This window comes from Colobus angolensis, unplaced genomic scaffold, assembly GCF_000951035.1.
Source record: "Colobus angolensis palliatus isolate OR3802 unplaced genomic scaffold, Cang.pa_1.0 Scaffold221, whole genome shotgun sequence".
Lineage (NCBI taxonomy): Eukaryota > Metazoa > Chordata > Mammalia > Primates > Cercopithecidae > Colobus > Colobus angolensis.
The window spans coordinates 2,414,540-2,426,420 of NW_012115389.1; the positions used below are offsets into that span (position 1 = coordinate 2,414,540).

An 11,881-nucleotide genomic window follows, 5' to 3' on the forward strand; every position below is an offset into this window, starting at 1 on the left:
GCATGCATTTTACAATTACATTAAAAGTTATCCATAAAAGGTAGATATACCATTTTCTCTGTAACTCTTTTTTGCCTTGCTATGTGTTTTTCCCACTGTTATTTTTATATTGCACCCATATTTTAGATCCAGCAATCTGTGTCTGAATTTGAAGATAAACTTGCTGCTCCAATTAAAATATGTTCTTCAGCTACAGAAACATACAAAGTTCTTCAAGAACATATGGTAAGAGTATGCTTCAACATTTCTACTATTTACCAACTTAAAATTTGATAATTCCCACTTGAAAAGAAAATACAGTAAACTTCTTAAGAGAATTGAAATTGGAAAAATGTTTATATGAGTTGAGTAATTATGTAGATTTAACGTATTCACTCTATATAATACAAGACAGGTGAGGATGTGAATAAATTTTCATTAAAGATGCATATTAAAGGAGTATTCATTTCAAATATATTTCTCTCTTTTAATTAGAATGAGTAACATTTTTAGAGCTTAGCTTTAATAAACCCTGTTACCTATTGCCAGCATTATAAAAAAGTATGTGTGCAAGGAAAAAATATATATGTATAGCTGTCTTCAGATTTTAACCCACTGTACTCAGATGTTTAAGGAATATATCCTCACTGACCAGTTTCCAACAAATGGCTTTTGTCATCATTGTGAATCTTCTGCAAGGCAACAAACAGATGGCTCTGGCAGAATTTAGGGGGAGGAACAAAAAGGGAGAATTATGCACAAAGAAATACTACCATATGTTAATTAATAAACAAAAATACGAATATGATTCCTATTGCACGTTCATGTGTGCAAACATTTATAAAGGTGTACGTAATAGAAAACAAACCATTGACAAAGGCACTTCTGGAAGGGGGAGTGAGATTTCTATTGTTTAAATATTTATAATGAGAATACACTTCTGTGTTACTTATTTGTAATTTCTTTATACAAAAAATGAGGAAAAGTAGGAGAATTCAGTGTGATGAAATTATTTTTATAGACAACTGAGTTAATAGTGGAGGACCAAAGAGACTAATATTCTATTTTTCCGATATTTAGATTTCCTAAAGCAAGTTGTTTTTCTGTGTCTTGATTTTCTAATCTGTAAAATGAAGGTAATGAAAAAACGTACCTCTTAGGGTTCTCAGGAAGATGGAATGAGTCAATGCATGGAAAGCAGATAATGCAGGGCCTGCCACATTCCGAGGCACTGTGTAGCTATTATTATTATTATTACTATTGAGATATACAGCAGCTTCTTCAGCCATAACTCTTTTTATATGTATTTTTGTAGCGATTACAGCATGTTACATATGGGTTTCATGAGTTAAGAATAGTTTTTAAATACATATCTAGCATAAAGTCACTAATAATCTTTACAAGTTATCTAAATTGTTTAAATACATATCTAGCATAAAGTCACTAATAATCTTCACAAGTTATCTAAATTGTTTAAATACATATTTAGCATGAAGTCACTAATAATCTTCACAAGTTATCTAAATTGTTAAGGGAAAGTTGAAAGTTTTCAGATAAATAGCAGCGCATTCTTGTTTGGAGAAGTGTCTCCATTTTCATTTTTGATTTCTGTGTTTATGAAGTCACTTTCTTCTCATTTTCACTATGTCTTGCTGCAAATCATGGGCACAGACCTTTTAAAAATATATTTAACTTTTATGTGTTTTAGGGGGTGCACATGTGATAATTTAATACATTCATATAATTTGTAAAAGTAAAATCAGTGGAATTGGGACCTTCATCACCTAAAATATTTGTGTTTTATTTATGCAAGAAACATTCAAACTATTTTCTAGCTATAGTCCACTACTAATGTATTGAACACTAAGTCTTATTTCTTCTATCAAACTGTATATTTGTACCCATTCTTAGTACCATTCTTGTTTATTATGACTGAGAGAAAACATTTTGCGATGATGGCTGTCAAAGAAAGATGCAGGCTTCGCTGGCTCCTTTGCTTTCATTGTATTCTTCTCACACTCTTAGGATCTCTGCCAGGCCCTGGAGTCACTGAGCAGCCTGATCACCACCTTCTCAGCCAGTGCCAGGAAGGTTGTGAACAGAGACTCCTGTGTTCAGGAGGCTGCGACTCTACAGCACCAATATGAGGACACCCTACGGAGGGCGAAGGAGAGACAGACTGCGCTGGAGAATCTGCTGGCCCACTGGCAGAGGTGAGCAGCATTTTTCCTTGAGTTGCTGCCACTATTAAATAGGAAATTCTAGATTAGCAGTTCTTTATGTGATGGGGAATAATTATCCCACATGCAAAACACATGAACTTGTGGGTCTGCTGTAGGAAACTCTTGATCTTTGTTGTAAGGCAAAGATTCCCGAGAGTGGAGAGGATGTATATGGATCTTTACATATTATCCAATATAAACGTGAATGCAGGGACGCACATGAAAATGAACGGAGTGATTTTTATGCTGACACATCTAAGACTGAGATAACTGAGACTGTATTTGCTATAGTTTGTGTTGGACCCTCCAACTTCAGAAGGGTTTAATCTCCTAGTATGACAATTTTCAATGAATTTGTTTCTGTTCTCCGCTTCCTTTAGGCTAGAGAAAGAACTATCATCCTTTTTGACCTGGTTAGAGAGGGGTGAAGCTATAGCCAATTCCCCAGAAATGGACATTTCTGCAGACAGAGTCAAAGTGGAAGGTGAACTTCAGTTAATACAGGCAAGTTCAAGGAAGTGTGAGGAAGGAAAAATAAAATGCTTTTTGTTACAGTTACATTATTTAAAAAAATAAAATAATGAAATAAATAAACGTGTATCTCCCTTCTTGCTTTCGTTTTGTGATTCTTGAAGCATCATTTGACATCAGGGTGTTCCAAAAAGAAGAAAGCAACCTTGACCTGAAAGGGAGAGAAACTGACAATGAGAACTTTGTGATGATCAATTTCCGTGATGTGTTAGAAAACTCTGTAATGTAATGTCTGGCATCTGAATAACATGCTTTGGCAAAGGAGTTGAGGAAAGGTTGGGTAGGAATATAGATGAAAGAGGTTGGCTATCAGTTCATAATTTCCGAGGCTGGAAATAGGTATAATCTCTCTACTCTTGTAATTATATGAATTTTGGGCAATAAAGGGTGTTCTTTTAAAGAAATAAGTAATAGAATGTAGAAAGAAGTTGCAGTAATGATTATTCTCATGGAAGACAGAAAAAAATGAATGAGCACAAATGTAGGTAATAAGTAGAATGACAAAGTTTATTTCATACTTGAAGAGGCCAATTTTTTAAACTAAAAGAAAGAAAATCTTTGAGTATAATTGAAGCTAAAGGCAATGTTACTGATTTCTAGAGATTAATAACTTGCCTCAAATGATGCTGTCTATGCTGGAAAATTCAACAGTCAAAATTGCTTCTCAAAAGAGATTTATTTTATTACAGATTTATAGTCCAAATTCCTCCCATCAACTATTATAAGATGTTTAGGAGGAAGCTACATTCTTTTGCCTTTTGTAATTGCATCTCTGAAAACTCTGTCACCAGTGTCTGTAGCATCAGAATCTGTTGCCCCACTTTTAAATGTTCTCCTTCCTTGACTTGGGGGGTACTCCATTCTTCTGGTTCTTCTGCCTTTCTGGTTTATTAAACACTGGTGTCTGCACTCATCTTCCACAAAGTCCCTTCTCAGAAACCTGTAACGACTGTTTCCTGCCCTGAGCGTAAAGGGCAGTCCTGATCTACAATCTGGTTCCTGTCTTCTTTCAAATACACACGGGGTGTTCCCAGAGGCGACATCACAGGTCTTTTCCTTATAAATGAGGAGACTGACACAAGTCTAAGTGGGCATGTAAAACTGTTGCTGCACATCTCCACATGGAAACTGAGTGCCATATGACTGAGAGGACTGCAGACTCTGTTACTCCTGCATCCTGACATTGCATCAAGTAAGGTGGCCTCACCTTGTGGGCTGGACCTGACTTGTGCATTCCCACCTCCTGGCTCTGCATCCTGCACTGTTTCTTTGCTTTGTACCCAGTGTAAAATTGCAGTTCTGCTTTATGATCTTACCTGTCATCCACAGGCTGTGTTCTCCTTCCTCTAATCCCTTTAGCAATCTTGTTTGTATCACATATGTGGCCTCACTAGGAAGGGAAGGAGAGCATTTTGACAAGCATCTACTTACTATCTGCTGTGCCATACCTATCATTTCGCTTAACATCTTTTTTTTATTATTATTACCTATCTGTTGGAGTGTTTATATTTTATCTCTTGTTAGGTAGGAGCCACACCTTTTATGCACCTCACAGCACCCAAGAGATTCATTACCTGATTACGTTTTAAAATGAAGGAGTTCTGTTGCTTAAAAGTAAAATGAAGAGCCCCTAAGTTCTCCAGTTTGGCCTAATCTAGTCTCTAAATAGAGAGGGAGAACATGTCTCAGGCTAGAATTGCACCTCTCTTATTGTTAGCCATGCACTGAGTCTCTCCAGCAATAACTTTTCTTTGATTCTCTTTGCCTACTCAGTCTCTTAGTCATGAAGGAAATTCTACAGCTTCTAGATTTGCCTAACTTATAACTCAGACTCCAGAAAACTTATTCAGGTTTTAGTCGCATTGTATTACTTGATTTAGAAATGGATCCACTTCACCTTTAATGGAATGGAACCAAATTCCATTAAAGGTGAAGTGGATCCATTTCTAAATCAGGTAATAAAAACTCTCTTCAGCCTGGCCCCAATGACTTACATTTCGCAAGAATGCAAATCCTTTAGACAACAGCCCCCTGTGTCACATGGTCCTTACTTTTCAGTCCTGTTGGGATGAGATCTGTAATGTGTTGTATTTTTCAGGCGCTGCAAAATGAAGTTGTATCCCAGGCCTCATTCTATAGCAAACTTTTGCAAATGAAGGAATTGTTGTTCTCAATAGCCTCCAAAGATGATGTGAAAATGGTGAAACTACATTTGGAGCAGTTGGATGAGAGATGGAGAGATTTACCACAGATAATTGACAAAAGGTTGGTTCTAAAAGATAAATCTTCTAATATTGTTCGTTTTTTTAAATGATGAGCATATAAATTAAGAAAGCATAGTTTTGTTTACTTTTATTGAACTCGACTACTCACCTGATAACTACAGAATGGAAGAAAACTTTTATTTTGAAAATCAAGGTCCACGAAACTGAGCATTTCTGATGAATCCCAATTCACAATTTAGTCTAAAATAAGGGCAAGTGATTAAATCAGTTGAAATAGATTAAGGAGAGTAGGATTGCTAATGCTGTATTATTTATTGCTTAAGCTGTTTTGTATAGGAAAGAAAATGGTACCTAAAATTTTATCTCACATGACATTTCTCAACCAGAGGCATTTTATACACATATGCTAGTCCATTTCATTTTAATATAGCTATTTTGGAGACAGCAAGGGAAATTATTGATAAATGGAGGAAAAAAATGGATTAAATCTTAATTAACTAGGTGATTAACAACTGGCATCTATCCCTTTCCAATATACTAGAAAACAAATTTTCTCTTTAAATTGATGTTGATCACCCATGTGATCTTAGGCATTTAACCTTTCTGCCCATTTAAAAAATTCATTCATTCAGCAAATATTTCCTGAGTTTCCACAATGAGTAGCATACTCTTCTATGTGTTGAGAATTGCAACAATAAAGAGTTTCATCCTTTACTTTCATGGAGCTTATATTTATTCTATTATTTATTTATTCCTGTATTCAATCAATCAACAAATATATATCAGGTGCCTGCTGCGTACAAGGTACCATATCAGACACCGAAAGCCATAAAAATAAATAAAACCTAACCCCAAATAATTTATTGATCAATGTGGGAATAATGAGGGGTGAACACGAAATATTATAGGATCAAAAAAAGGGACATTTGAATGGGCTCAGAAATTTACAGAAAGATTTGATGACACCTCTTGAAAGGTGAGCAATTATCTGTAAAACAAAGCAGTATCTGCCCTCTGCCTATCCCTTAGAGGGAAAGTAAAGGACTTTTAAAGTGATACCAATGTGTGAAGGCATTGAAAATATAATGCATGCATATAAGGATAATGTGTAGAAGATTTTGTAAATATTAAATGTGAAAACTGATTTAAAAGTTGAACTTTGGATACAAACCATTTAATAAATACTAGTTTTGATTAAGGTATTATTTTTAATACGTTTGGATTCTAATCTCCAATCGCCTACTATTTATTAACTAATTCATTTATTACACACACATTGATTGGTCCCTGATGATATCCCAGGCACCTTTTTAGGTGCTGAGGATACAGCAGTAAGCAAGGCAGGTACAGTCCATGGTGTGGAGAGAAGGGAGGAAGGAGCTGGGTGGAAAATAAATGCATAACTAAACGAGTGAACGAACAAGACAATTTAAGGTAATGTTCAGGATTATGAAGACAACAAAACAGGGTAGCAGGGCAGGGACTGCAGGATGGTGTATCTCTAGAATTGGGGTCAAGCAAGGCCTCTCTGGGGAGATGACATCTGATTAAGATCTGTGGGCTGTGCAGGAAGCAGACCCACACAGGCAAAGGGAGCAAAAATGGCAAAAGCTCTAAGGCAGTAATGAGTTGGTTTTATTGGGAGACAGAGAGGTCAGTGGGACTGTGAGGCAGAACTGTCAGATGAGACCAGATAAGTAGAAGATGTGAGATTTCTTGTAGACCACAGTAAGGAGTTTGGGGTTTTGCCTTCTTAAGTGCAATGGGAAACCACCTATTGTTTAAGCAGGACAGGGCATGCCCTGTTCACATGAAATCATGTCTACTTATTATCTAGAGAATATATTGTAAGGAGGCAAAGGTGGGAGGAAGGAAGCCAGTTAGGAGGCTGTTGAAGGTCAGGCAAGAAGTGAAAAGGTTTAGACCAGGATGACGGCAGTAGAAATGGAGGGAAGAGCACAGAATCAATGTATAGTGTGTGTTGGCGGGAAGCAGGGAGTGGGGGGATTGCAGGGCCAAGGCCCTTGGCCCCCTGGAGGTTAGAAAATCACTGACATGAGGCAGATTAATAGAAAAGGAATATATATGTATTTAGTGTATATACACAGGAGCCTTCAGAATGGACACTCAACCTCCATTGACATACAAAATATATACCACATTGAGGTTACAGAAAGATTGTGAGCTCAGAAAATGGCCCAAAACAGGTTTTCGTGGTAATACAGGTTATTGAAGGGAGAAAGGAAGAGGCTTGGCTAGCAAAACTGGTCTTGCAATGTAGATGAAACCTCACAGGTACAGCCCTCAAAGAGAATAGATGGTAAAGGTCTCTTTCAGGTCTTCATGGTATTTGATTCTCAATTCATATTTCCTACATCTGGACAAAGGCAGGGCTAGCTACATTAGTGCAGATTCTCTACAGATCTACAGAAACAAGTTTACCCCTCTCCCCACAAAAGACAGTTTGGCAGGGCCATTTCATAATTTGTCAAAGAAATATATTTTAGAGTAAAATTTTTTTATTTCCTTCAGATTCCATTTTGAAACTTAAAAAACGTTTTCACATTTTAAAAGCTAAATGGAAAGTTTTGAAGAGATTTGTGTTAAAGTTTGTTTGATAGAGGTTGGGTGTGATGGCTTATGCCCATAATCCCAGAGTTTTGGGAGGGCAAGGTGAGGGAATTGCTCGAGGCTGGGAATTCAAGACCAGCCTGGGCAACACAGCAAGACTCCATCTCTACAAGAAATTTTTCTTTGAAGTATCTAGGCGTGATGGCATGTACCTGTAGTCTCAGCTGCTCAGAAAGCTGAGGCAGGAGGATTGCTTGAGCCCAGAAATTTGAAGTTACAGGGAGCTGTGATTACAGCACTGCACTGAAGCCTGGGTAACAGAGTGATACTTGGTCTCAATTTTTAAAAAAAGAAAAAAAGGTTATTTGGTTCAGATAGACAAAGGAGTGGAAAAGCAAATTAAGAAAAACAGGAAAAAAAAAAAAAAGCAAACTGAAATATATTGTTCCATGTCTTCTTTAGTCAGTCTCTTAGTCCTGAGAATAAATCAGTTCAGTTAAATAGCTCTGTCCCATTCCAGAAGGTGGCATTGCAAATGGGCTGGGCCTCTATATATGATGCAGGCAAAAAGAGGCATTTCTAAGCAAACAGAAGAAAAACAAAGTTTAATATCTAAAGTAGTCTACAGACTTGTTTTCCTAGAGTTTGTGAAGTATCTTCAGATTGCAGTAGTAATCTGAACAGATTTTTCTGGATTGTAGTTCAGTTCAGATGAATGGTCAAGTGAACTTTCTGAGAAGTCTATATACCAGCAGGCACATAGGTTGTTTACTTACAAGATTCTGTTATTTCTCACAAAGTTTAGCTGCCTAGCTTCAGTTTGTGGGGATTTAAGAAAAGCAGTTTTTGAGCATGGTGGCTCACACCTGTAATCCCAGCACTTTGGGAGTCCGAGGTGGGTGGATTACCTGAGGTCAGGCATTTTATACCAGCCTGGCAAATGTGGTGAAACCCTGTCTCTACTAATAATACAAAAATTACCCAGGTGTGGTGGCAGGTGCCTGTAATCCCAGCTACACAGGAGGCTGAGGCAGGAGAATCACTTGAATCTGGAAGGCAGAGATTGCAGTGAGCCAAGATCACACCATTGCAGTCCAGCCTGGGCAATAAGAGTGAAACTCCATCTCCATAAAATAAATAAATAAATAAATAAATAAATAAATAAATAAATAAATAAATAAATAAAATAAGGAAAACAGAAGGAAGACTTGGAAAACCTTAGTTGGAAACTTGTAGCCAGGAAAGATTCAGGATTCAGTCCAAATTGTGGGAAAATAATAAAGACTCATAAACAATAAACAAAGCTAGAATCTAGTAACATGCATACTATAGTTTTTTTAAAACATATTTTTTCTCTCTCCAGCCCCCAATTTCTACCAAAGGCAAATCATAGTAGGACCAATTTATTTGCAAGATAAATTTTAGTCTTACTATACTTGGCCTAATTATCCATATAAAGTGCAGCAAGATTAGTGATTGGCCATACAGGCTTTTTAAAAATTGGCTTTGCTGGTACATTTTTCATGAGAAATCTCAGATTAGATTTTCAAAAGTCTCTCAGGGTTAACCAAACCAAAGGTTTATCTGTGCCTGCAGATAATCCGTATGAATTGGGTGAATTCCTTTCTTCTCAAGGTCCCAATATAACTTGAGATTCCTGGGCCTGTCAGAAAGTAACATTCTTTACTTACCACAGGTCAGGAACTTTATAAAGGCATCACATAGAGAAGTATAAAGCCAATCTTCCCAAAGGGCTTTTCATTCGTTCTATAAAGTAATCTCAATTCCTCAAAGCAGTCTGATCAGATCTGAAAATATGCCGTTCCAGTCAAAGCCTTGGTAAAATAATGTGTCCTATTACAAAACATATTCTTATTGAACTTATGCAAATAACTATATTACCATACATTAAAAATACTCACAAATAGTTTCCAATTTCGGGAGAAATCAAGTAGAGGAAAAAATATGCTATGAATTTTGCTCATGGAAGTGTAGTTTGCCCAATTTGTAGTAAGCTATAGACAATTCAAAGAAAAAAAGTTATCTTGACTTTGGAAAAGAAAACATAAAAAGAATGAGCAATGTTTCAAACAAAACGCCACTAAAAAAAAGTATTTCAGGCCTCTATTAGTTCAGTCCCATGTAATTAACTCTTGTTCTGCTTAATGTTGAGTTAGCAAATCTGTTGAATGTATCCGCTTTTTAATCAGAGTCCTAGAAGTTTTTTCTTTTGAGACAGAGTCTCACTCTCTTACCCAGGCTGGAGTACAGTGGTGCGATCTCAGCTCACTGCACCCTCTGCCTCCTGGGTTCAAGCGATTCTCATGCCTCAGTCTCCTAAGTAGCTGGGATTATGGGTGTACACCAGCACACCTGGCTAATTTTTGTATTTTTAGTAGAAATGGAGTTTTGCTGTGTTGGCCAGGCTGGTCTCAAACTCCTGACCTCAAGTGATCCACCTGCCTTGGCCCCCCAAATTGTTGGGGTTAGAGGCATGAACCACTGCACCCAGCCGTGGAAGTTTTTTCTTAGTCCAATAGTATAGTCTCTAAAGTTATCAGAAATCTGTATTTTAGAATACTTGTAAGGGTCCTTTCCGTGAATGTCCTTAAAGAAAAGCAAATTTTGAACTGCAGCTGACTATAAACCACTTTGAGAAGAATAAAAGTAAAACAATAATTGTCTATGGATGACAAAAATCTTAGACCAGCCATGGTTAAAGACACAATTGATTAAAAAATTTGGTTACTTCCGTGGCACACAGCAATTTAACATAATGATAATTATTACTGATAACATACACTAAGGCATCAGAATTATAGGAATTTTATTCAGTTTTGGAACACATGTTATATTGAGACGATATCCATAGATTAGATGTGCTCGTAAAGAAAGGAAAAGATGAAGAGTGCCTCAAAGGACCATCAGGGTGGATGGTGGCAATGTTCAGTGAGACAGGGAAGATTGTGAGTAAAGCAGGGTTTTGGAAGTAAAAAATATCAGGAGGTATAGAGTGTTCATGTATGACAACATTGCTTTTGCCCTTGGGTTAGCTTAGTTCCCAAAATATATCATTAATCCTTTCTGTTTACTTATGGAACATTTTAACTTTAATACTTTGTCTACATAGGATTAATTTTCTTCAGTCTGTGGTTGCTGAACACCAGCAATTTGATGAGCTGCTGCTTTCCTTTTCTGTCTGGATTAAGCTGTTTCTCAGTGAATTACAAACTACTTCTGAGATTAGCATAATGGACCATCAAGTAGCTCTTACTCGGCACAAGGTAAAGTATTTTTTGTTTTTTTTTCTTTAAGATTGAAGAAGAATTTTTTCATAAAAGAGAGTTCTCGAATTAAAAAGAGATGCAACATTTTAAAAAAGTTTAAATGGCAGGAATTTAACTTTTTATTTATATGAAAATGTTTTAATATTAAGCATATGAGTTAAGGCAATGAATTATGCAGACAAATTAAGCAGATAAAGCCACTTCAGATAAAATTGGCAGCCATCTTAAGAAACTTTCTCTTCATAGTGGAGCAAATGATTTCTAGGATAAGGTGACAAGAATGTCCATTTTTAAGCTTCCCAGTTTGTTTCATTTCAATACTGAAAACTAACACTTAATTCAAATACTTTAAGGATATAGTTTTTCTGAATTACTATTCAGCTCTAAAGTGATTTAAAGCTTATTTCCCTTCTTTATAAATTATGCATATGGAGGGGTGAAAAGATCTTTCTTCTGCCCTCTGAAGGTTCAATTAATTCAAATCTATGAAACGAACTGACAATAGACCAATTAACAGGAGAAATGGCAAACACATTTATTATGTGCATATTGTATGGGAGTCCCACAAAATATGAGGCTCTAAGAATAACTAGCTGACTAAAGTTTTTATGTTATACAGAAAGAAATAGGAGCTGGGGCTTCAGGAGGGTAGTAGGGACAAGCTATGGGAGGGTGAGGGGAGGAAATGCACTATGAACAAAGGCTGTCTTCTTATGCAGAAAAAGTTTCTCAGGTAGCATTCCTCAGAATTACAGATGGCATCTATGCTGAAAGTCTCTCTGAGTGAGATGTCATACCTTAAGTGACTTTCCTGTGACTTAGTCTTCCCTGGTTGATGATTATATTTCTTCTGGAGGAACTTGCCTTTGTCAGATAAAGAGGCATCAGGAAAAGCTCTTCTTTGAATTTGTTGCTCCTCAGGTTCTCTCAGTTTAAAGTCCAAAGTGACATATTTTAGGGTATAATTTTTTATTTTTTTATTATACTTTAAGTTCTAGTGTACATGTGCATAACGTGCAGGTTTGTTACATATGTATACTTGTGCCATGTTGGTGTGCTGCACCCA

At 36.5% G+C, this 11,881-nt stretch overlaps 1 protein-coding gene across 1 annotated transcript in view; it reads left to right on the forward strand.

The window, feature by feature from the left end:
• The window catches only part of SYNE1 (spectrin repeat containing, nuclear envelope 1), a 543,966-nt gene that overhangs the window by 218,618 nt on the left and 313,467 nt on the right, over nt 1-11,881 (forward strand). Inside the window, 5 exon segments of the mRNA XM_011943785.1 lie at nt 127-225; nt 2,005-2,192; nt 2,582-2,705; nt 4,831-4,997; nt 10,659-10,812. Coding sequence (XP_011799175.1) covers nt 127-225; nt 2,005-2,192; nt 2,582-2,705; nt 4,831-4,997; nt 10,659-10,812 — 732 coding nt within the window.